Source organism: Ziziphus jujuba, chromosome 7, assembly GCF_031755915.1.
Source record: "Ziziphus jujuba cultivar Dongzao chromosome 7, ASM3175591v1".
NCBI classification, from domain to species: Eukaryota; Viridiplantae; Streptophyta; class Magnoliopsida; order Rosales; family Rhamnaceae; genus Ziziphus; species Ziziphus jujuba.
In genome coordinates, this window is record NC_083385.1 from 7,618,990 (window position 1) to 7,641,207 (window position 22,218).

The 22,218-nt window shown below is 31.2% G+C and overlaps 2 protein-coding genes and 1 non-coding gene across 5 annotated transcripts; 2 read left to right on the forward strand and 1 right to left on the reverse strand.

The window, feature by feature from the left end:
- Window positions 1-476: 476 nt before the first annotated feature.
- LOC107424346 (serine/threonine-protein phosphatase 7) lies at window positions 477-3,958 on the reverse strand. Of its 2 annotated transcripts, none has more exons than XR_001582025.4 (6): window positions 3,760-3,958; window positions 2,569-3,153; window positions 1,945-2,439; window positions 1,309-1,455; window positions 846-961; window positions 477-707 (listed from the first exon to the last, which is right to left on the reverse strand). XR_001582025.4 is itself a non-coding variant. In XM_016034126.4 (6 exons), exons 2-6 carry the CDS (start codon window positions 3,067-3,069, stop codon window positions 627-629), a joined length of 1,332 nt encoding a protein of 443 aa, XP_015889612.2. In that variant the 5' UTR covers window positions 3,070-3,153; window positions 3,760-3,955; the 3' UTR covers window positions 477-626. The 2 variants fall into 2 exon arrangements, 1 of the variants encoding a protein (XP_015889612.2); XM_016034126.4 differs by having other exon boundaries at window positions 846-953; window positions 3,760-3,955.
- A 6,719-nt stretch (window positions 3,959-10,677) lies between these two features.
- On the forward strand, window positions 10,678-14,005 carry LOC107424265 (thioredoxin reductase NTRB). 2 transcript variants are annotated; one of them, XM_060818772.1, is made up of 3 exons: window positions 10,678-10,951; window positions 11,089-12,162; window positions 13,150-13,208. In XM_060818772.1, exons 1-3 carry the CDS (start codon window positions 10,852-10,854, stop codon window positions 13,191-13,193), a joined length of 1,218 nt encoding a protein of 405 aa, XP_060674755.1. In that variant the 5' UTR covers window positions 10,678-10,851; the 3' UTR covers window positions 13,194-13,208. The 2 variants fall into 2 exon arrangements, with proteins under 2 accessions (XP_060674755.1, XP_015889501.3); XM_016034015.4 differs by lacking the exon at window positions 13,150-13,208 and adding an exon at window positions 13,288-14,005 and having other exon boundaries at window positions 10,687-10,951.
- Window positions 14,006-16,819: 2,814 nt separating this feature from the next.
- TRNAK-UUU (transfer RNA lysine (anticodon UUU)) lies at window positions 16,820-16,892 on the forward strand. The gene has a single exon. It is a non-coding gene; the product is annotated as a tRNA-Lys (tRNA).
- The last annotated feature ends 5,326 nt before the right edge of the window (window positions 16,893-22,218 follow it).

Sequence of the window (22,218 nt, forward strand, 5' to 3'; positions counted from 1 at the left end):
ACTAAAATTCGATGGAGAAGATTTAGAAAAACAGAAAAATAATTTTTTGAGTCCTCTTCATTTCACTCTATTTTTCGATTGACAAGCAAATGAAGGCTCGCTACTCATAATGATCCCATAAAAAGACCACTCACCAAAGCGAGTAGCAACATCACAATACGAGAAGCCCAAATGTAACTTTCTTAGCAAAAGCTTCCAATTTTGCTCTGATATCTTGCTGCTATAAGAGTAATGATTAATATAACACTTCTGCTGGAATTTTGTTTTAGTACTTTTTTTTCATATGAATATAATCAGTTAGTACTTTTTTTTCATATGAGTATAATCAGCTGGTTTAAATGAGACCATTGAATATATTGAATGGGTTTCTCCACGTAATAAATTTATGAATTTAACGGCAAGGTAAATAATGTAATAAAATTACTACCCCTTTCAAAAATTAATACATAATTTTACATCTAAGTAGGGTAGGCAGATTTTTGTTATTAAAAAAGAGGAAAAAAAAAAAAAAAAAAAAAAAAAAAAAGAGGGTATCTAGCGAAGAAAAGAAAATAACTCTTACACCATATATCTTTAACAAATTAAAACTGTCATCAAAATGGTACCAAAAAATTAATCGTGAACCTTCAATGATCAGTGGCCATCGATGCCAAGTCCAACTCTTCATCAGAATCAATCACATCTTCATAATCATAATAGGCGTTTACCTATAAAAGTACAACAAAATGTCAAAATTGAACAATCGGGCTTTTTATTTTAAAGTATGCATATGACTAAAGAAAATTTAATAAACCCGATTTCTCATCATTCTTTTTAACAATTATAGAATAAGTAGTGTCCAATACCTTAGGCCTTGGAGTCACTGCTGCAAAAGAATGGAATACAGGATTATCGAAATCAGGTGGTTCTAAAACAATGTATGCGCCTTTGTTTTTGTATCTATCATTTGTTGCCTGCATGACTAACAAAACGACATTAAAAGACTATGTAATAGATGGTTTTAAACAATTATTGATGGGCACTTAACAAAGATGCAATGACAATTTACTGGATATGAAAAAGTGCAATAAGAAAGCATGAGGTCCATAGTTCTTATTAGGATATTAAAATAAAAACATAAACCAGCAAAATGTTTTTTGCACCTTGATAATCCATCCATTGTAACACAATCAAATGCATTACACCAATATATATATATATATATAGTACATAGAGAATGAAAGGAAGAAAAAGGAAATTAATTAGAAAATTATTGACCAAATGAAAACTAAACTAGGAAACAATTTTATTTGAGAACTTTGAATAGACCTGAAACTGTGGATAGTCCGGAGCACTGAACACGGTAATTAGTTTCCCTGACTCCACAACATGGTCTATGGTGTACCCTTCGTCCATTCCTCCAAAGTTAGGTCTTTTCTCCCTTGCATCAGGGCCCTCATGTGATCTGATAATCAACTGAAACAACAAGGGAAAATAACATCAACATTAAATGTTATAGCTCAAACACAAGATTTCACCAAATTACTTGGTTAAGAAAAAAACAAGCACAAAAGACTGAAAAATCATTTGTATATATATACAAAAGGTAAAAGAATCCATATTATAAGTTCAAACTTTGTGTGTCGAACTATACTTTCAATGTACAAGATTGATAATAAAAAGCATTTAACCCTTTTTGCATCCGAATACACTACTAAAACTCCTCTTGAAATAAAATAAGAACTCTGTTGCATGTTATTTAGTAATAGATTAAATAAAGATTTCCCAAACTGACTATACTCCTGTACATTAATCTAAGGCCAGGAATCGCCAAATGTATCACGCTTCCATATGACTTATGGAAGGTAAAACAAGTCTCATATATATACCTATTGATTGAATAGCAACAATTAAAACTGTAATACAGTATGTCAAAAAGAATAAAAAGAAAAATTTTAAAGTCACCTTGAGATCGTATTTCTTCAAAAAATCCTCTGTGCAATCTGGACCCCAAAGTAGACCAATACCTCTCTCTTTATTTGGAGAAAGACCAAGATTCATTGATGGATCCGACCATAGTACATCACCAGGAATCAAGTTCAAACCTTCCCAAGGAGGATCAAGAACTGATCTTCGAGCTTTAGACAACTCGTCCAAAGTACCAAGTGATAAGGCGGTTGATTCAGCATTGAAACTTAGCCTACGATTCTTCTTTCCTTTATGTCTCTTTGAGGGTGTTACAGTTACACTGCGGAAAAGTCCTCCATGAGCGGTATATACACGTCCAGCTATAATAGTTGTCAAAGGAAGTCCTTCAAAACATCCAAGACATTTCCGGTAGACATGCTTACCTTTGTCTCCATATTTTGTCAATACCTCCTTTTCAAAGCCATAGACAGAAGTACAGTATTTAGATTCATGGTTTCCACGGAGAAGAAAAATTTTCTGCGGCATGAAGACCTGTGGAAGAAATAAAAGATATATTCAAAACATATACACTGCAAGAAAAGCATGGAGATATTACAAACACAATAAACAATAAACATGAAGATAGTATAGTATATAAATGCAGGTAAGAGAGAATCATACTTTGCACGCCAATAACAGCAAAAACGTCTCTAGACCCCAAGCTCCCCTATCAACATAATCACCGTTGAATATGAATATACGATTTTGGGAGGGGAAACCAGCATCTCCCAGAAGGAATAGAAGATCATGCAACTGCCCGTGAAGATCACCAACAACCACCACACTTGATTCTGACTCGCAGGGATCAATGCGGAGACAGTTAGGCTCCTTGTGGAGGAGTTTAGAGGCACAAAGAACCAGACTGTCAAACACCTGAACTGGAAGCACAGTTGAGAATTCAGAAGGAGCCACATTTCTAGAAGACCAGTCAAATGTGGACATCAAATTCTGAATCCATTCCAGTGTGAGGCCGCCATCGGGTGGCCATGAGAGCGGTATTTCTACTTCTGGTGACATTGAAGATGTGGAATGAGATTGGTTTTCTTCAGAGCAAGTGATAGTACCGCCTCCGGTAGCCGAAGGGGATGATTCCGTTGCATCTGACCCCACTTGAGATGGCATTTTCTCATCAGAATTGTCCCAATTCAACAACAAATATTACTCGGATTCCAGACCGACTACTATTTTCCCTTCTCTATCAGCTACCTACAAGTAGTTCCAATTCCATCCTACATTATTAATAGCTGCTCCCAATAAAATAAAGAAGCAAAAATATATTTTTTTTTAAAGAAAAATTTTTTAAAAATAAAAATAAAAAAAAAATTTGATGCCCCAATAACCATAATTCACGATACCATGCAAAATTGTGCATTTGCTTGGTAATAGATATAATATTTATATTTAAAGCTAGTTCCTTGCAAACAACAGCAAAACCATTCTTTAAATGTTAAGCACTAAAATCGTAATCGTATATATAGCAAACAAGAAATACAAACAGATATACGAAGCATGTAAAGCCGCCAAAATCGAATACCGTAACACTAAAGAGACGAAATCTATACTAAACCGACATGCTCAACTAAGAAGGTAAAAGAAATCTATACTTCGCCAACATGCGTAGTTATGAAGGTAAAAGAAATCGATTATCAGACCAAAACAGATCTGAATCGAATCGATCAAATCCTTTTTGTATCGGTTGTGACAATCAGTTTCCCGGAGAGTTGGAATTTTTATTATTATTATTATCCCAGATTCAATTTCAATTAATAATAGAAAAGCTTTTGGGCAAGGTCATAAAGCTAAGTGGATTACCTAAATCAAAATAAGCAACAGGATGTGATCAATAATAGAGTTTTCGTAACTGATATTCGCCGCCGAGTCCCGGAGCTAGCTGATGTTCATTTGATGACCACATCCACATCCCACTCAGACTGTCAAAGAGAAAGCTGGTCTCTCAGATTAGGATCGATTCACCGTTTGAAGCTTCGTCATTAATACAAAATATACCAGCCACTCCAATTGCGCCACATTGCATAACAAAATATACTATACCTTTCTTTTAAACAGTTTCGGTATTATTCTAAATTATTTTTAAATTAATTTAATCCGGATTAATAAAAATAAAAATCAAAAGTCGAATAATATAAGAGCCACAACTTAATCCAGATTTAATAATTCCGATTAAAGTATCTATCAACATTAGAAATACATACATCATCAAGCCCGTTAATATCAAAAAAATAATAATAATAATAAAAATAATACATCAAGCCCGTTTGGACACCACACCCATGGGCCGACAATCACTACAAGTCGCGCCTAGTGGCCCATATATACGCACATTATGGCCCATTTAAATACAAGCGCTGTGATTACTCACGCTAGCACAGAACAGATGATCAAATGTGGTTACAAATAAACCAACACCAGTTTCACCAAAAAAATAATATATATGTATACATACATACATATATATAAATAAACCAAAACTCTAGAGCCAATGCTTGATTTATAAACAATGAGAAAGTTTTTCATTTTTTTGCTTTCAACAAAGTTTCTTATTTTTTTAGAGGACTCTTTGTTTCAATTTCTTTTAGGCTACGGATGATGGTCAAGCATTCATAAAAAATGTAAATAAGTTATAGTCAAGCAGTTATTGATACCATGCCGCACTGAAATCATCCTGGACATTGTTTTCCTTACTACACTTGCCTTCATGTATGTGCTTGGTAGAAGCTGCACTTGACTAAAAAAACAGTTCATCTATATATATATATATATAATGTAAAATCTTTTCAAAATATATATATATATATATATATTTCAATGTGCTTAGTATGCTGTTCAGCGAAGAGAAGCAAAAAAAAGTCAAAAAAGTACTAAGAACAAATTATTGATATCTACTCTTTAGTAATTCTTTTCTAATGTTTATAAACAATATATTAAGAAAGTTTAACTGACTGGATATCACTATTTCATTTACTTTATTAAAAAAAAAAGAATTTCATAACAAAAGTTAAAAAAACAATTCGGGAAAAAGGGCCTATCCTAATATTTTATTTTGCCAAAATTAATACTTATCCTATTCCTATATACGTGTATTTGGCCAAGAAGGTTTGTCCGGTATTTAAATGCCCGGAAAATTTTGCATTACATGTAAATTAGAAATTTTAGCGCCACTTTCTAGACACCGTTCCAACAATTAGAAACTAAAGGGAACCAATAAATCGCGGAAATCAATGGGAGGCAATTTTGTCTTTTTCCCTTTTTGAACTGGCAAGTGACAACTGCGAAAGGTGGGCGGTGACTTTGTGTCACGAGCAGTGGAATCCAGAAAGAGAGAGAGAGAGAGAGGGAAGCTAAACCTACTCCTGTCACACAGAAGAACCAAACCACCTACCCCTCTCTCTCTCTTTTTCTTCCCCCATCTTTATCGCGTTTGACTTTATTTGCCACCTGGATCTCATTTTCTCATGCCACGTCATATAAGTCTTATCGGACTATTTGGAAATCCAACTGTTCAAAAAATAAAAAATAAAAAAATTGCATCCTGGCCTCCAGACATTGGTAGTGTGATTTTGTGTCCGTTATGGCTTGATTCTTTCCACGTTGTCCCATCTGGAACAAACGGAGGGCTTTGATCTTCCAATACATAATCTATGTTTTTTGGATTTTTTAAAATTTATTTTAGGAAAGTACTAATATTTACTGACCTTTGTAAATGCATTACTTTAGTAGAATATTGTCATTTTTTAGCAACAATGGCTATCACGACTAACAAACGGTACAGCATGATAAATGTTAAATGACTTTGACGTGAAACAGAAACACATGGATTATTGTTAAAAACAAAAAACAAACAAACAAAAAACCACATGAATTGACAAATTAGTGCATAAATAAAGTTTATTAGAGTTTAACTCAAAGTCTACCTTAATGTGGACTATTAATAAACTTGCTCAAACAAAAACAAACTGAGACACGTCTATATGTTGGAAGATGAAAGGAACCAGTTCAAACGATGATGGTAAACTTCATTAGGAAACCAAAATTTGTTTAAAATTGAACGATTTCAATTAACTCTAAAACTCCAAAGAAAAAAAATTAATAATAATAAGCTAAATAATACAACTATATTCTACATTATCCAAGCTTAAAATATTACACAATATTTCAATACTAATATTTAGTATTTTGTAATTTTATTGCGTCGTATAAACCAGCCAGAAGGCGGGCCAAACACTCGCCGTGTCTTACATAAAAGCCTATATATAAAGCCGAGATGCCCATTGACACGCAAGCTATTATCACCCATATAAACTTACCCATATAGAAAAGGAAGAAATTTGTTTGATATATTTTATTAGATAAAAATATTTTATGAAGTATACGATTTGGCATAGCTTTAAAATTTGCAAAAATAGTTTTTATATCTCAAAAATTATTTTTGAAAGCGTGGGAGTAATTTTTTAAGAGTAATAGTTAATAAAAAGTAGCTATTTTAAAAAACATTTATGACAAGCAAAAACTTATCAAACAAAGCCTACATAGATATTTTAGGAGAAAAAGTCTACGTATGTGTGTGTGTATATATATTCCTGCCCATGGTCCACACACATATAAATATAAATATAATGCCAAGGTGCTTATCATACCAATATCAGTAGTATATATGAATAATATGTATTTATTCAAAAACGGGGCTTCAATTATATTATTTTAATGTTGATGGATAAATTACTAGTTAATGTTTGCATTTAATTATAGAAAAATTAAAACTTTGAATAAGATTACATATGTATTGCAAAAAAAAAAAAAAAAAGAAGGAAAGAAAAAAAATGCATATGCATTCTTATTCGAAGATATTTGGTATAATTGAGTTTTGTTCTAATTGGTAAAAGTTGAGTTTTAGACTGTACGCAAATCTTGGAATTCAAAACAAAGACCATATAAGCAAGTCGAACCCTCCTGCCGAAAATGAGAGAGAATCCACGGTTCCTTTCAACATCTTACAAGTTTCTATACAATGTAAAGTTATTATAATAGCATCTAAACTAAACCGATAAATCGCTCTGTTTATCCTTAATCCTTATTAAATTGGAAGCCACCGGTTTAGAATATTGTTTTTATGTTTATCTTCCAATACTGAGTGTGACGGTAGCAAATAAAGCAAAACCAATAAATCACGAAAATCAATGGAGGCAATTCTTGTCCCTTTTCAAGTGACAAATTATCATATTTTTCTATTTTTTTTTTTTATATTTTTTTGGGGGAAATATGACATGTACCGTTGAAGTTGGACGGTGAATTTGCGTTCACAAAACAGTTGAAATAGAAGCCACATGGGCAAGCTAAACGTACTCATGTAACACATAACAACCAAACTACCACGTGCCATATCCTTCATTTCATTCTTCCTTGGTCTATAATACTTGAGACAATATGTGCCACTTGGATCTCTTTATCTCCTGCCACGTCGAACGTAATAATCTAATTGGAAGTGTCTGAAAAATCCAACGGTTCATAGCACCCCGTTTACCAAAACTCCCTAATGAATTGCTGACTTTGATCAATTTGCTTGAATTCAAGTCGTAGGTATGAAAATTATGGGTTACGTTAAAAGACTGCATCCTCGTGGCTCGTGTCCAGACTCTCAAATAGTTTTTCTTTCTCTGTGCGTTCATCACCCCGTTCCTACCATTTTCCATCAGAAACGAACGAACGGCTCTGATTTCACCGTACACAATTGCAGTTCAAATATATTTTTGACCACCTACTTCCATAACCGCTCACGACTAAGAGAAGCCCCCTTTCCTAGCTAAGTTGATGACCAACGTTGTAGTTGACCTTCATGATGTGTTGGGTTCCTGTATTTACAACTTTTTTACACTCCATGATTCGCTCTCTGCTTATATGCTAAAATCTATAAATTATCGTTCATTTTTTTTTTTTTTTAAAGCTTAGTATAAATGACCTTGCAATAGTTTTTTTTTTTTTTTTTTGTGCCCTTTATGAAAGTGGAAAATCCGAATTTTTGTTTTAAAAAAATAATAGTTTTACTTTTACCACTTAATTGTTCTTAAGATAGACATCATGCAATAGATACCAGACAATATATTTTAGTATAATTACAGCAAATACAACATAAAACTCTGTGTGTGTGTTTTTATTATTTTATTCTATTAATTTATTTTGAATATTTGATATTCTATAAGTAGCCGAAGTAGTCTTATCATTAGTAAGCACAAGGGAACAAGAAAAAGTTAAATACCAACATTTAATCCTAAATCTAGCAAAGCAAAACAAAATAGTCATAGTTTCTTGTTAACGATGTTTGGGAGCAAAAACAAAGAAAAAACAGAATCAAAATGCCGAAACGCGTCTTTGGGTCAAAGATGATAGATCGATAGTCCAACGGTAATTACAAACTCAGTTAATTAATTAATTAAATTAATAAATCAAAAAAATTATTCCTCATGGGGTTCCACAGTATGCAACAAATCATAGACCCTCTTGTCTATTAAAAAGTTTAAGCCACTCTATCATAAAAGGACATTTCATAAGTCAAACTTTGTTAGACTAACAGAATTTCCACCTTTTTTTCCCCCTTAATTATGTGTTTATATTATATTACGCAATAATTACACTGCTTTGTCCCCACGGATTACTCGATTGGTATCAACTTGGTCTAATAATTTGGCTGCTTTATTCACCAAATTTGAAAAAGGAGACTTTGGGTTTTTTTTTTTTTTTTGCCTTTTACTTTTTTGTTTTTCTTTTTTCAATTAAAAATTAGTTTTCTTTGCCACAATGTTTCCTAAGGACCCCATCATTCAAATTATACTAAAACTCAATGTCTTATTGATCTTATTAAAATATAAACAAATATTCAAAATAAAAATATTAATGCCGGTCATATCCACGTTGTCAAACACCTTCTATATATTATTCAGCAACACAAGAGAGCCATCCAAAAGTCTCAAAGCACCAACAAAAATCCACAAAATTTCCAAGTTCCTTCCTTCCCTCCAAACTCCATACCTTCTTAATCATTACCTTCACCATCCAAAAAGTTGTCCTTCACCTTCAACCTTTTTTTCGCTTATATAACGACACGACAGAGATATAAAAAACAGAGATTCTCCATTTATTATAAAGATATAAAGAAAAAAAAGCCAGAGAAATATGGGTCAGATGAGCTACAACAGAGATGGCTATGGAAGAATCAAATGCCATGGAAGCAGAGGTTTCAGGTTAAATCCCAAGAGATTTTCGGTCTCAAAGCTACGCGCGAGGTTCTTGTGCTTGTTTAGGATTTTGAATAGATGGAGGTGCTCGTATGGAAAAGCTCTGCAATTGTTGAAGAAGAGCATGAGCAGAAGTAATGGGACTACTGCAGGGATCAACATCACGAGGAACAACAGTACTAGTAGTCGGAGAGGTCTGTTCATGGAGGTTGTTCAAGAAAAGAAAGGTCGGGTTCAGGATTATCAGTGTAGGTTGAGATCGCTTGGACGCTCTAATTCTTTCTACGCCGAAGCCATTGCTGATTGCTTGGAGTTCATCAAGCGGTCTTCTATTTCTGTTGAGCAGAATCCAGTTGTTGAAAGATAGAAATATTATTCATATAAATCATGCTTTTGTATAAAGAAAAGAGAAAAAACCAAAAAAACAACAACACGCGGTTCTTGATTACATGTTTTGTTTTTGTTTTTGTCTTCCATTATATATTTTATATATATATATACTGGTTTGTGCTTGGCAAACTAATTATATAATTTTCTTCTGTATATTTGGTCATGAGTGCTGGAAATGCCACACGGATTTTATCTGTAAAAATGATTGATGAAGTCTGAGAAATTTATGATTAATTAGTAGTTTTTCTTTTTTGGTCTTTCTTTATTTATTTTCCTCAATCTGATTTTATGGTAAGTAAGATTTTCCAATGGGATAGCAATCTGGGGAAGGTTCGTAGTAGGTATATGAACGAAGAATTGAAGATTCCATGGTCTTGAAATGATCACCTAACACAACTTATATTATATTGACTAAAAGACACAGATTAATTAATAAAAGATTAGAGTTTTTCTTGGGGATAATTCTGGCCCCTTACCGGTTTTTTTTTTTTTTTTTTGTGCTTTTCTGACAACCCTGATGAAAGTAGCAAGTTTCGGCTAATAAAATGTATACTATAAAAGCAAAATTTAACACCATATGAAATTACAAAAAATGAAAAAAGTATTAAGTAATTCATGAACTTATGTAATTAAGACACATGAAATTGATAATCATAGTACTCCAAGTACTTGATTGTTTTAGAGCTTTCAAGAAAGTTCAATGCCCGGTTCTATTTTCAAAGTGTGTACCCACCCTATTTCCATTTGGTTATTGAATCGAGGAAAGTAAAAGTCCACAATTAACGCTAATGATGTTGATTGTTGATGCAATCCGGTCATCCACTAATTGCTTCGTTAAATTCACATTATCACAAAAGCTCCTGGGCCGGGTTAACTCCACAACTCTGGGCTAGAACAAAACCGTTGCAAACTGCGGTATCAAAATCCACTATTACAGACCGGGCCTGTGCGAACTCGAGCAGCATCACTTTTGCTTCATATTGTTATAAATTAGGAATCCAGGATTGGAATGGAAGCAAAACGCAAAGAAAAAGCAAAGAACAATTTTTTACTGCCTACAATGTGTAGGCAAAGAATTTTCTTTGGGACCCAAAAAAAACAAAACAGAACAAAAAAAGAACTACTTTGGAATGTACGTTATAAGAATGAATAAAACTGGTAAATGGACCACCCACATTTTCCGAATCAACATTACACTAAGGACTCGGCGATTGGCTATTCCTATTGGGACTCTTAAGGTTTGGAGGAGAGCAAGCAGGCAAAAGAAATGGAAAATGAGACGCTGCCAAGTAGACATACGCTCAACCCAAGCTTTCATAAAACAAAGAGTAAAGACAGGGTACCTTCTCGCGCCATTAGTCATAACGGTATGTAAAATTTTGAATTATTTGAAAATTTGAAATTTGTGAGTGAGGAAGAATTTTGTTAGTTTGTGACTGGGGACGCGGGAACAGCTGGTGCTTATTGGCTCCTAAAAACTATTTGCGCTTATTAAATTTTGTAGGGAGTTATAATAGGTCACGAGTAGGAATTAACAGGGTCCTTTCTCTGCTCAAGAAAGCTGGAAGCTTCGTTAGACTCGGATCAGCCTCACACTCGACTGTAGCCGCCTCTTCTTTCTCATCGAAAACGTCGTCGTCAGACCTTGCTTCTGCGGTTGATGATCTAAAGACTAAGTTGTGTATAATCGGCAGCGGCCCAGCTGCCCACACCGCCGCCATATACGCAGCTCGAGCCGAGCTCAAGCCTATTCTATTCCAGGGATGGATGGCAAACGACGTCGCTCCTGGCGGACAACTCACCACCACCACCGTAGTCGAGAACTTCCCTGGATTTCCCGAAGGCATCATGGGAATGGAGCTAATGGAACGGTGTCGTGACCAGTCTCTTCGTTTCGGCACTAGGATCTTCACCGAAACTGTCTCTAGTGTTGATTTCTCGGCCACTCCTTTCAAGGTCCTAACGGATTCTAGGGTCGTCCTCGCTGATTCCGTCATCGTCGCCACCGGTGCTGTTGCCAAGCGCCTCTCATTTCCTGGCTCTGGTGAAGGCAAGGACGGGTTCTGGAATTGCGGAATTTCTACATGTGCGGTGTGCGATGGTGCCGCCCCAATCTTCCGGAACAAGCCACTGGCCGTCATCGGCGGCGGTGACACGGCCATGGAAGAGGCTAACTTCCTTACCAAATACGCTTCCGAGGTATTTATAATCCACAGGAGGGACGTTTTTAGGGCTTCAATGGCAATGCAGAAACTGGCCCTGAGCAACCCAAAAATCCGAGTGATCAATAATTCCGTGGTAGTCGAAGCCTACGGAGACGGAGACAAAAGGGTTCTAGGGGGCCTGAAGATCAAGAATGTGGTCACAGAAGAGGTTTCTGATTTGAAGGTATCGGGCCTGTTCTTCGCCATCGGGCACGAGCCCGCGACAAAGTTTCTAGGAGGGCAATTGGAATTGGACCCCGATGGTTACATTGTGACGAAGCAGGGAACTACGCAGACGAGTGTGCGTGGAGTTTTTGCAGCAGGGGATGTGCAAGACAAGAAATATAGGCAAGCTGTTACTGCTGCGGGAACTGGTTTGTCATCGCTCTCTGCTTCTCTCTTTCATTTGTCCCTCAGTTGCAATCTTACACATGCTTTGTTATTGCAAATTGCTTTTATGTGTTTCCTTTTGATTTGAAGTTTCAACCTCCAACATCCATGGATTCTTCTCCTGATATATACTTATTAAGGAAACCATTGTTTTCCAAACTTTTTTACTTTTGACTCTATTTGGTTGTTGATTTATACATTTGTTATAACTCATGTCATATTAGAATAACATTGTGCCATGGAGATGGGAACGAAATCCTGGAAAGAGCTGATTTTGTAAGCTAATGCGTTTTCTGGTGCAACTGAAATATCATGATCAAAGATTCGATAGTTATTATAATTAAAAGGATTTGCACTAATTTGATGATTAGAAGTTAATTGACTGCTATGCGTAGCCCATTTCCAGTAATTGATTATTATATGCTTGCGCTAGAATTACAGTTTATGGTTTCCCTGAATGGTCATAAAACTTTTTTATTGCTAAGATTGTATATAAAAAAAATAATTAAAAAGAAAAAAAAAAAAAAAAAAAACTTATTTGACAATTGACGGCTTCTTCCGAAAATATAGGATTTTAATATATACTTTTTCTCCGTAATGTTTAGTTCACAGCAATATTTTTTATTTATTTATTTTTTTTTTGGTCTCTCTCTCTCTCTCTCTCTCCAACGGATATATCTTTCATTTTGTAATTGTTATTTATTTTTCTTTTATCATGCTGCCATAATTACAGTACAGACTATTGAGAACACAAGTGCTCTGATGAGTTAAGACCAAGGCTTCTATAATATTTTGAACTTGTCTTTGTACTTGAGAATAAATGTGTGCAGAGTGCTGGAAGTCTGCCTATAGTTTTTGATTTATTTGCAGATTGCAGTAAACTGAATTTCTTTTCTTTTGTCCTGTGAATTTTATTTCTTGTTGCCGATCATTGCATCTATGTTTACTACATGGACATGCAATTTATTTAGACAGTATATGGATGCTCACTATTACAAGCAGCCTTCTATTTTGAGTAAGCCATAGTATGCTTTATTGAATCGTACTTTAGTATAATGTTTGCTTTACTTGCGATGAAATATGTATTTAATTTCTAGCAAATGATGCAGGGTGTATGGCTGCATTAGATGCCGAACATTACTTGCAAGGGATTGGATCCTTGGAGGGTAAGAGTTCTTGATAACAAGGATGCCTGAAGGATTCTAGAGCTGCTCCATTAGAAGCAATTTTAATCAGCATTAAGTACAAAGGAAACACTGGACACGTTAATATCCATCAGTTTGTTGAAAGTGAAGAGGAAAAACGGTTAGGAAATGTTCTTGGCTGGTCATTGTTTTTGATGGTTCATTTTTTAGTCTAATGGTTTCATCCATAAACGGTGTATTATTCAGTACGTAAGTTATTTAAATAGTGCTTATCCACCTTAGCATGGTTATACTTTGTCTGTAATCTAATTCTTATGTCTAGTGTTTTTTGTTTCAATTTTGATTGGTTTAAGACTTGATAAATTTTAGATTCCTGTGTTCTTTATGTTTCAGCAAACCTGGTTAAACTGAAATTGAATCCATCAAGTTCCAAAAACCAGCTTGGACATTTGAGCCACTGTCTAGTTGAAAACATAGAAAGAACCTGAAGTTGAATTGCAGCTAGACAGTGAGCAATATTCCGATGTTTTTTTATGAGTGAACAAGCAATAATCCTATGTTGGGTTACTTGTAATGTGTTAGTTTACCTCCTAATTTTATTCTTATCTTTTCTTTTTTTCTTTTTTTTAGCTTTACAATTGGGCGATGGAGATTTCAATGAAGCTAGATTTGAACCCAGCGCTTGGGAGTTTTACCATTGGATTATTTCTATAGACATTAAACGCATTTCTAATGATAAATGTTATTTTGGCCTTGCGATTTCAAAAATCTAACATTCCACGAGTTCTTTATTAGTAAATTGCAATTATTATTGTCAATTTTAGCATTGGTTTTCTAATGCCAAATAATAATAATTAAAAAAACATTGTCAAATTGTAAAATTTATTGTACTATATTCGTCCTCAGTATGCACGGCATGTATAATTATTATAATAGATAATGTTAAATATAATCTATAATAATTAATTATATTTGAAAATTAATTTAAAATTTGTATTGCTAATAATAATAATAATAATATCATCAATAACATGTAATGAAAAAAAAAATGCTCATCCATTAACACCATTTCAATATTATTAATTTCTGGTTTTTCATCAGGATCTTTCAAAGTTTTAGGATATAAACTTTGAATGTCCACTGCATTTTGTTAATATTAATGTGGTTGATAAAATCGATCTGCCTGGATAAATTTTTCAAAATAAAATGAAAGTTTTATTCATGATAAATATATTTGATTTGATGATCGTATTGCTTTTTCTTGCATGCCTCGATATGAATAATCACTTGTGTCTTTTCATTTTTATCTTTTTCTTATCCATTATCTTGAAAAAGTTAATAAACAAAGTTGAATCAATAAACAATGATTCTTCATCAGAAGCATTTTTTTCTTTTTTAAGAGTTTCTACATCATATCTTGATGCAGAATCGTCAATTTCTTCCAAAAATCTATAGCATGGCTTATGTACATGCTTATAATTAACATTATCATGGTTAGGATTTATAAAAATAAAAAAACTTAAATCCTAAAACAGAAATATGAGAAAAATAAAAACTAACAAAATATTGAATACCGAAATATTAAAAAACCAGGAGGTGTCACTTACTAATTTTTAGTCAAATATGTTTAATTTATTTGGTAAATAAAATATTAAACAATAGTACATGCAAAGGAATATTCTCTAAATCTTTAATTATATATATGTTGTACATTATGGACCTAAATATTTAATTATAGTTATACAGACCCATAAATATATATTTGGTAAATAATATCAAATCAAATATTTTATTAAAAATTAATTATATATATGTTTGGTTGTATCCATAAAAAATAAGATAAATAATGAATGATAAATAATAAGTATTAATAAGTAAAATAAAAATATTTCAAAATTATTATCATATGTAATTAAATTATATCAAAATTTAATTTTATATATATTTAGTTGTATCCATAAAAATAAAATAATAAATAATAAATATAAATAATAATAAATAAAATTAAAAAAATTTATTTTTAAAAAAAAATTGAAAAATTAATGTGCTGACCCATGATATATATATATATATATATATAATTGTTTTTTTTATATATTATATAGATATAAATTATGATCCGTTTCACTTTTTACCAGTTGAAAACAAAATTATAATATTTCACGTAATAAGTGGTTATAAAACTCACATACTTTATTATTATATGATTTAATTGGAAAAAAAAAATGGTTATGCCAAATTTGACACCATTTTTATGCCAAAATTTAGCATCCTTAACTATATAGATCAACTCAGGAATCACGCTAAAATTTAGCAATGGTATGTCAAATAGTATACTATTGGAGATGCTCTAATTCATTATGAGCTTTTGACATCCAATTAAGGGAATAAAATATTTTTGTGAAAATGGAGGAGATTTGGTATCTCAAGCTTTAGGCTTTAAGGGTCCATTTGTTGAATGTGATTGATTTGGATTATTTTAAATCTTGTTGGATCTAACTTTTATTTATATCCAATTCAATTATATTAAATTTAAAATAGTTTAATTTAATATAACAAATAAAGACTTTCAATAAAAATTAATATAGCCTTACCAAACCTGTCAAAACTTGAGCAGGATAATTAATTCAATCATGCAACTCTCTTTTCTAGCTATGCGGCTGAGGCCTTATAATCGTTTAAATTTGCTGTAGACTATAAAAAAATCAATTAAATAGTATTGAAATAACAATTAATTTTTAGCCAAGGAAAAAATAATAATAATAATTATTATTTTTTTAATCTAACAAATGGTTGATAAACTACTATTTCGTTAAAAAGTTACAAAATTAAAATTTGATCTTTTAATAAAATCCTAGTTAAGTGGTATATTTTGATCTTGTTTTTAGCAAATCTCCAAAGCTATTCTTGGAGTTCTAACTTTTGAAAAGTAATAATTATTGATTAATTTAAAATTTATAAATTTATCAAAGTATTTTTTAAGGTTAATTATATTTATAATTTGATATTTGTGGCTCCAAAATATTATTTATTTCTTTTTAAATTTGAAACCGTCTTTATGTTTTTATTCAAATTTTTTTAAATAAATTTATCTACATAAAATATTAATTATAATTTTTAAAATCGAAGGATTTAATTGAAATTAATAAAAATCTTACAAGTTTTAGATAGAATATATATATATATATATATATTTTAAGTTCCATAATATATTGTAGGATCTGAAATCAAATCCCGAAATACAGTTAATGCATATGTAAAAAGTTAAAAATGAAATGACGAAAGAATGGACATGTACATACGTCATGTCATCATTGGGCTCCTGTGGGGGTATTCAATGATATTGGAAAATTGGCAGCTTGCTTTACTAATTGGAAAGGAAGGTCTTTTTCCAACTTAATTAGGGGCTAGGGCGCCCCTATTAGTCAAGCTTTGATTTCGTAAACGTATTGTGTAACGATGTTTCAAATCAAATCATCAAATCATCAAATAAATAGCCGTCTTAGCTCAGCCGGTAGAGCGCGTGGCTTTTAACCACGTGGTCGTGGGTTCGATTCCCACAGACGGCGAGATGTGTTTGTATCCTCTCAAGCGAGGCAATGATTTATTTTTTTATATCAAACAGTTAATGATTATGACCAGAACCTGCACACGACGTCAAGTCCACCGATACTTGATTGCTTTCGGTTTCGGTGTGCATTTAAATCTCTCTCTCTCTCTCATTTGCCTTTCAGTTCTGACCTTTATAATGTTATCTATTTTCACTACTCATTAGATTTTCTGGATACAGATCAGATCGTACATTGACAAAAACCACCATGTGAAAGCGTGAATCAAAAACCTATTTCTATTTTCTTAATCTACCGAATCTGTATGGAATGACCCAATGACAAATTATACTAATTATTGATCAATAACACGCATAAATATTAAATAATATATTTTAGTGTTACAGACACGACATGCTATGCATTCAGATCTTGCGGAGAGCATCTCTCTAAGTATCCTAATTTTAGGCCAATATCTGTGATCAGTTTTACGAGACTCAAATTCCCAATACACTAAAAAACCTTGAGATACCATCAGCACGTTCCCCGATCGGTTATCGTGCCACTAATTGTAGCTGTCGTCTTTCTTACAATAAAATAAATTCTGGAAGTAAATATAAATTTGTCGTTATCACTTTCATTTATCAAATAAGATACTTAAAACCTTAGATATTAATCAGAAATTAAATAACTAGCTACAAATGAATTGGAGTGGACTAATATTCATGAAAGAAAATTAACCTTCGATTAAACAACTAGTAACAACTGTGCATGAATATACATGTTAGTATTCTAACCTTTATTCAAATACCATATCAACCCATTTACTTGCATCGGGATTTGTACTTTTGCCGGTTATAGTTACACTATGCTTAGCATATATTTTATTTATTTTTACGTTCTCTAGAAATGTTTTTGGAAAAACCACACTGCATTCAATTTGGTTAGAAATACCTTTGGAGGTCTAAAGTATTTCCTAACTCCCATAAGCAGTTATTTATCATCAAAAAAAAAAAAGAAAAAGAAAAAAAACTCCCATGAGCAGCTTTTGGGCTTTTTTGACTTCCTAAAACAGTGGCAGACTTACAAATTTTTTTTAGGAGGCACCATAATATATAATAAGACTTATATAACATTTCAATTTCTGACATGGATAGATCATAGATGCAAAGATGTACAAAAATAAAACTTATTCTATGTTGTAATCCAGCTAATCATATTATATACTAACTGTTCATTTTTTTCCCTAAATTTTTTGTAGAGAAATTGATTCTCATTGCATGTTTTGACAATACAAATTAAATTGATCGAAAATTTATAAAAATAAAATTTGATTTTGTTATGTTTAAACAACTAAAGTAATTGACAGCCAAGGAAAAAAAAAAAAAAGTTAACAGCAAAAAATACTGTGTACTAGAGCAGAAAAAAAAAATTGCAACTAAAATTCAGTGTAATTAAAAAAATTAAATAATTGTACTGCGTTATATCTTTATGTTATTAACTAAATTAATTGTATTAAATTATTACTCTGCTATATAAATATTGTATTAAAAATATTAATTAAGTATGTTGTTAAAATGTTGATTAAATAAGTTTGTTGTTAAAATATCATAGATCATAAATATTATACTTATTTTAAATAACTATTAGATATAACAGAAATTATTCCAAAACAAATATAAAAAAAAAAAGGACATATAAATATATACAAAGTCCTTCTATGGTCAGGACCAACCTAACAAAAATGGTACGGTTCAAAACTGTGAAAAAATGATCAGCCATAAGATTTCAACGTATCCAATGAACGGCTAATATATTTTTCTGTCACACGTGAGAATATTACAATTTTAAAAAAATTTCCTTCAACTTTTCTGCTTCAAAATATCATTTTTTTTCCTGCTAGCACCACTGTTTTACACAGACTTTACCATTTTAAAATTCCCAAATAAAATATTCCATTTCTCACCGTTTCAAAATTTCCAAATAAAATCTACCGTTCCAGCCCCATATATTTTTCTATTGCTTCCACAGCCTGGGTCTTCTCCTTGACAATCCAAAATCCATTTAGAGCTTGGGTTAAAGGTTAGTATTTGTGAGCCATTGTTTTTTTTTTTTTTAAGCCTTTTTTTTTCTTGTTTTTTAAGTGTGGACAAAAAACCAAAAAAAAATAAAATAAAATAATGGCATCGATGACCTGCAAAACATCACTCGCTTAGGTACCAAACAAATGGGAATTTTCCTCCAGATTAACGGCTGCTCTTTCTTGGTGGTCCAAAGTAGTCCTAACGTGGCCGAGAGCGAAGTTCCAGTGGTGACTGTATCGCTGCCTATAGCAGAAAGGCTGCCTACGGCCTTGATAATTGAGTCTTGTTTGGTGGGGTTCTTTTGAATCTTGAGGCCTCGATCTTAATTGGATATGAGGCTGAGGAGTTCTTACTTAGAAAGTTTCGATTGAGCTATGAGGGATGAGCATGCGATCATAGAGGAGTTAGAGTGGTGGGGTTTCAGAGAACAAAAGTTGAAATGGTGGTGTTGTGGGTTGAATTGACTATTGCAAAGAAGGAGGTTTGAGGATGTAGAGTTCTGGAAATTTTATTTTTTTAATTCCTTTGTAATTTTTCTATAATTTTGCAAGTATCATTCAAAATAATAAAATTTAGATTTAACAAAAAAAAAATTGAGAACTAATTGAAAATTACTAAATTGAACAGACAATAAAAAAAAAAAAATTGGGGGACCAAAGTCAACGCTATTACATTCGAGCAGCGTGCGTTGGCTTTGGTCCCTCAATTTTTAAATTTTTATTATTATTATTTTTAATTCCTTTATAATTTTTTTTATATTTTTGCAAGTATCGTTCAAAATAATAAAATTTAAAGTTAACAAAAAAAAAATTTGAGGACCAATTCAAAATAAAAATATTGAAAAGATAATAAAAAAAATTTGGGTGACTAAAGCCAACGTTATTACATCCTAGCAGTGTTGGCTTTGATTTCCCAATTTTTTAAATTTCTTTATTATTTTTCTTTTTATTTTCACTTTTTTAATTCCTTTGTATTTTTTTTTATATTTTGCAAATATCATTGAAAATAATAAAATTTAAAATTAATAAAACAAATTGAAGATCAATTGAAAATTACAAAACTGAAAAGATAACAAAAAAAAAAAATTAAGGAACCAAAGCCAATGCTTTTACATCCTAAAAGCCTTGACTTTGATCCCCCAATTTTTAAAATATTTTTTTATTTTCTTTTTTAATTCTTTTGATGAAAATTGGATTAAAAAAAGAGGAAAAAAACTTTTGATGAAAATATGATAAAAAAAAAAAGAAAAAAAAAAGAGGGCTTCTCTTTAAAATTGGACCAAAAAAAAAAAGAGAATTTTGTTTTGATGAAAATATGATAATAAAAAAAAAAAGAAAAAAAAAAGAGGGCTTCTCTTTAAAATTGGACCAAAAAAAAAGAGAATTTTTTTTTGATGAAAATATGATAATGAAAAAAATCAAAAAGAGAGTTTGTATTTAAAATTGGACTAGAAAAGAAAAAAAAAAACTATCACAAAAGGTAGCAAAGCCGATGCTATTTTCTTAACAAGTGTCAGTTTTGTACGGGATTTAGCGATGCTATTTTTAAATAACGTTGCTAAAAACCTAGTATATAAATTTATATATTTGATTTTTAAGAACACTATTTTAAAATCTTGTCGCTAAAGCTTTTACAAAGCTGACATTTGTTAAGAAAATAGCATCGGTTTTATTCCCTTTTGTGACAGTTTTTTTTTTCCTTTTTTCTAATCTAATTTTAAACACAAACCTTCTTCTTTGTTTTTCATTATCATATTTTCATCAAAAAAAATTTCCACTTTTTTTAGTCCAATTTTGAAGATAAACCCTCTTTTTTTTTTTTTTTTTGTTCATTATCATATTTTTATTAAAAGTTTTTTTCATCTATTTTTTGTCCAATTTTACACACAAATCCTTTTTTTTTTTTGGTTCATTATTATATTTTCATCAAAGAAATTAAAAAAAAAATTTAAAAATTGGAGGACCAAGGCCAAGGTTTTTAGGATGTAAAAGCATTGGTTTTGGTTCCCCAATTTTATTTTTTGTTATTTTTTCAATTTTGTAATTTTTAATTGGCCCTCAAAATTTTTTGTTAAGTTTGAATTTTATTATTTTGAATGATACTTGCAAAAATATAAAAAAAATTGTAAAAGAATTAAAAATAATAATAATAAAAAAATTTAAAAAATTGGGGGACCAAAGCCAACGCTGCTGAGATGTAATAGTGTTGGCGTTGGTCCCCCAATTTTTTTTACTATCTTTTCAATTTGTAGTTACCAATTGGTCCTCAATTTTTTTTTTATTAAGTTTGAATTTTATTATTTTAAATGATATTTGCAAAAATATAAAAAAAAATTACAAAGAAATTAAAAAAAATAGTAATAAAAAATTTAAAAAATTTGGGGGACCAAAACCAACCTTGCTAGGATGTAATAGCATTGGTTTTCGTCTTCTAATTTTTTTATTATCTTTTCAATTTTGTGATAATTAATTGATCCTCATTTTTTTTATTAAGTTTGAATTTTATTATTTTGAATGATACTTGCAAAAATATAAAAAAAATTATAAAAGAATTAAAAGAAATAAAATATTCTAAAAAATTGGGGGACCGAAGCCATGATTTTAATTTTACCGCCAACATTTTTTTGTTATCTTTTTAATTTTATAATTTTCAAATGGTCCTCAAATTTTTTTGTAAAATTTAAATTTTATTAATTTGACTGATACTTGCAAAAATATAAAAAAATTACAAAGGAATTATGAAAAAGAAAATAAAAAATTTTTTAAAAAATTGGGACCAAAACCAACCCTGTTAGGATGTAATAGCGTTGGCTTCAGTCCTCTAATTTTTTTTTATTATTATCTTTTCAATTTTATAATTATCAATTGATCCTCATTTACTTTTGTTATATTTGAATTTTATTATTTTAAATGATACTTGCAAAAATATAAAAAAAAAATACCAAGGAATTAAAAATAAAAAAATAATAAAAATTTTAAAAAAATTGGAGGACGAAAGCCAACACTGCTGGTATGTAATAGTGTTGGCTTTGGTCTTCCTTTTTTTTTTATTATCTTTTAAATTTTGTAATTTTTAGTTGGTCCTAAATATTTTTCATTTAGCTTGAATTTTATTATTTTGAATGATATTTGCAAAAATATAAAAAAATTATAAAAATAATAAAAATAATAATAAAAAATTAGGGGACCAAAGCCAACGCTGCTAGGATATAATAGTGTGAGCTTTAGTCCTCCAATTTTTTTTTTATATCTTTTCAATTGGTC

Excerpts from the sequence above, each read along its gene's own strand:
- LOC107424346 (XM_016034126.4), bottom strand. The coding sequence starts at position 3,069 with ATGCCATCTCAAGTGGGGTCAGATGCAACGGAATCATCCCCTTCGGCT. Across the intron at positions 1,456-1,944 it reads TGAAGAAATACGATCTCAAG|TTGATTATCAGATCACATGA; the intron begins GTGACTTTAAAA and ends TTGTTGTTTCAG. Across the intron at positions 954-1,308 it reads CGGACTATCCACAGTTTCAG|GCAACAAATGATAGATACAA; the intron begins GTCTATTCAAAG and ends TTAGTCATGCAG.
- LOC107424265 (XM_016034015.4), top strand. The coding sequence starts at position 10,852 with ATGGAAAATGAGACGCTGCCAAGTAGACATACGCTCAACCCAAGCTTT. Across the intron at positions 10,952-11,088 it reads TCGCGCCATTAGTCATAACG|GGAGTTATAATAGGTCACGA; the intron begins GTATGTAAAATT and ends TAAATTTTGTAG. Across the intron at positions 12,163-13,287 it reads TGTTACTGCTGCGGGAACTG|GGTGTATGGCTGCATTAGAT; the intron begins GTTTGTCATCGC and ends CAAATGATGCAG.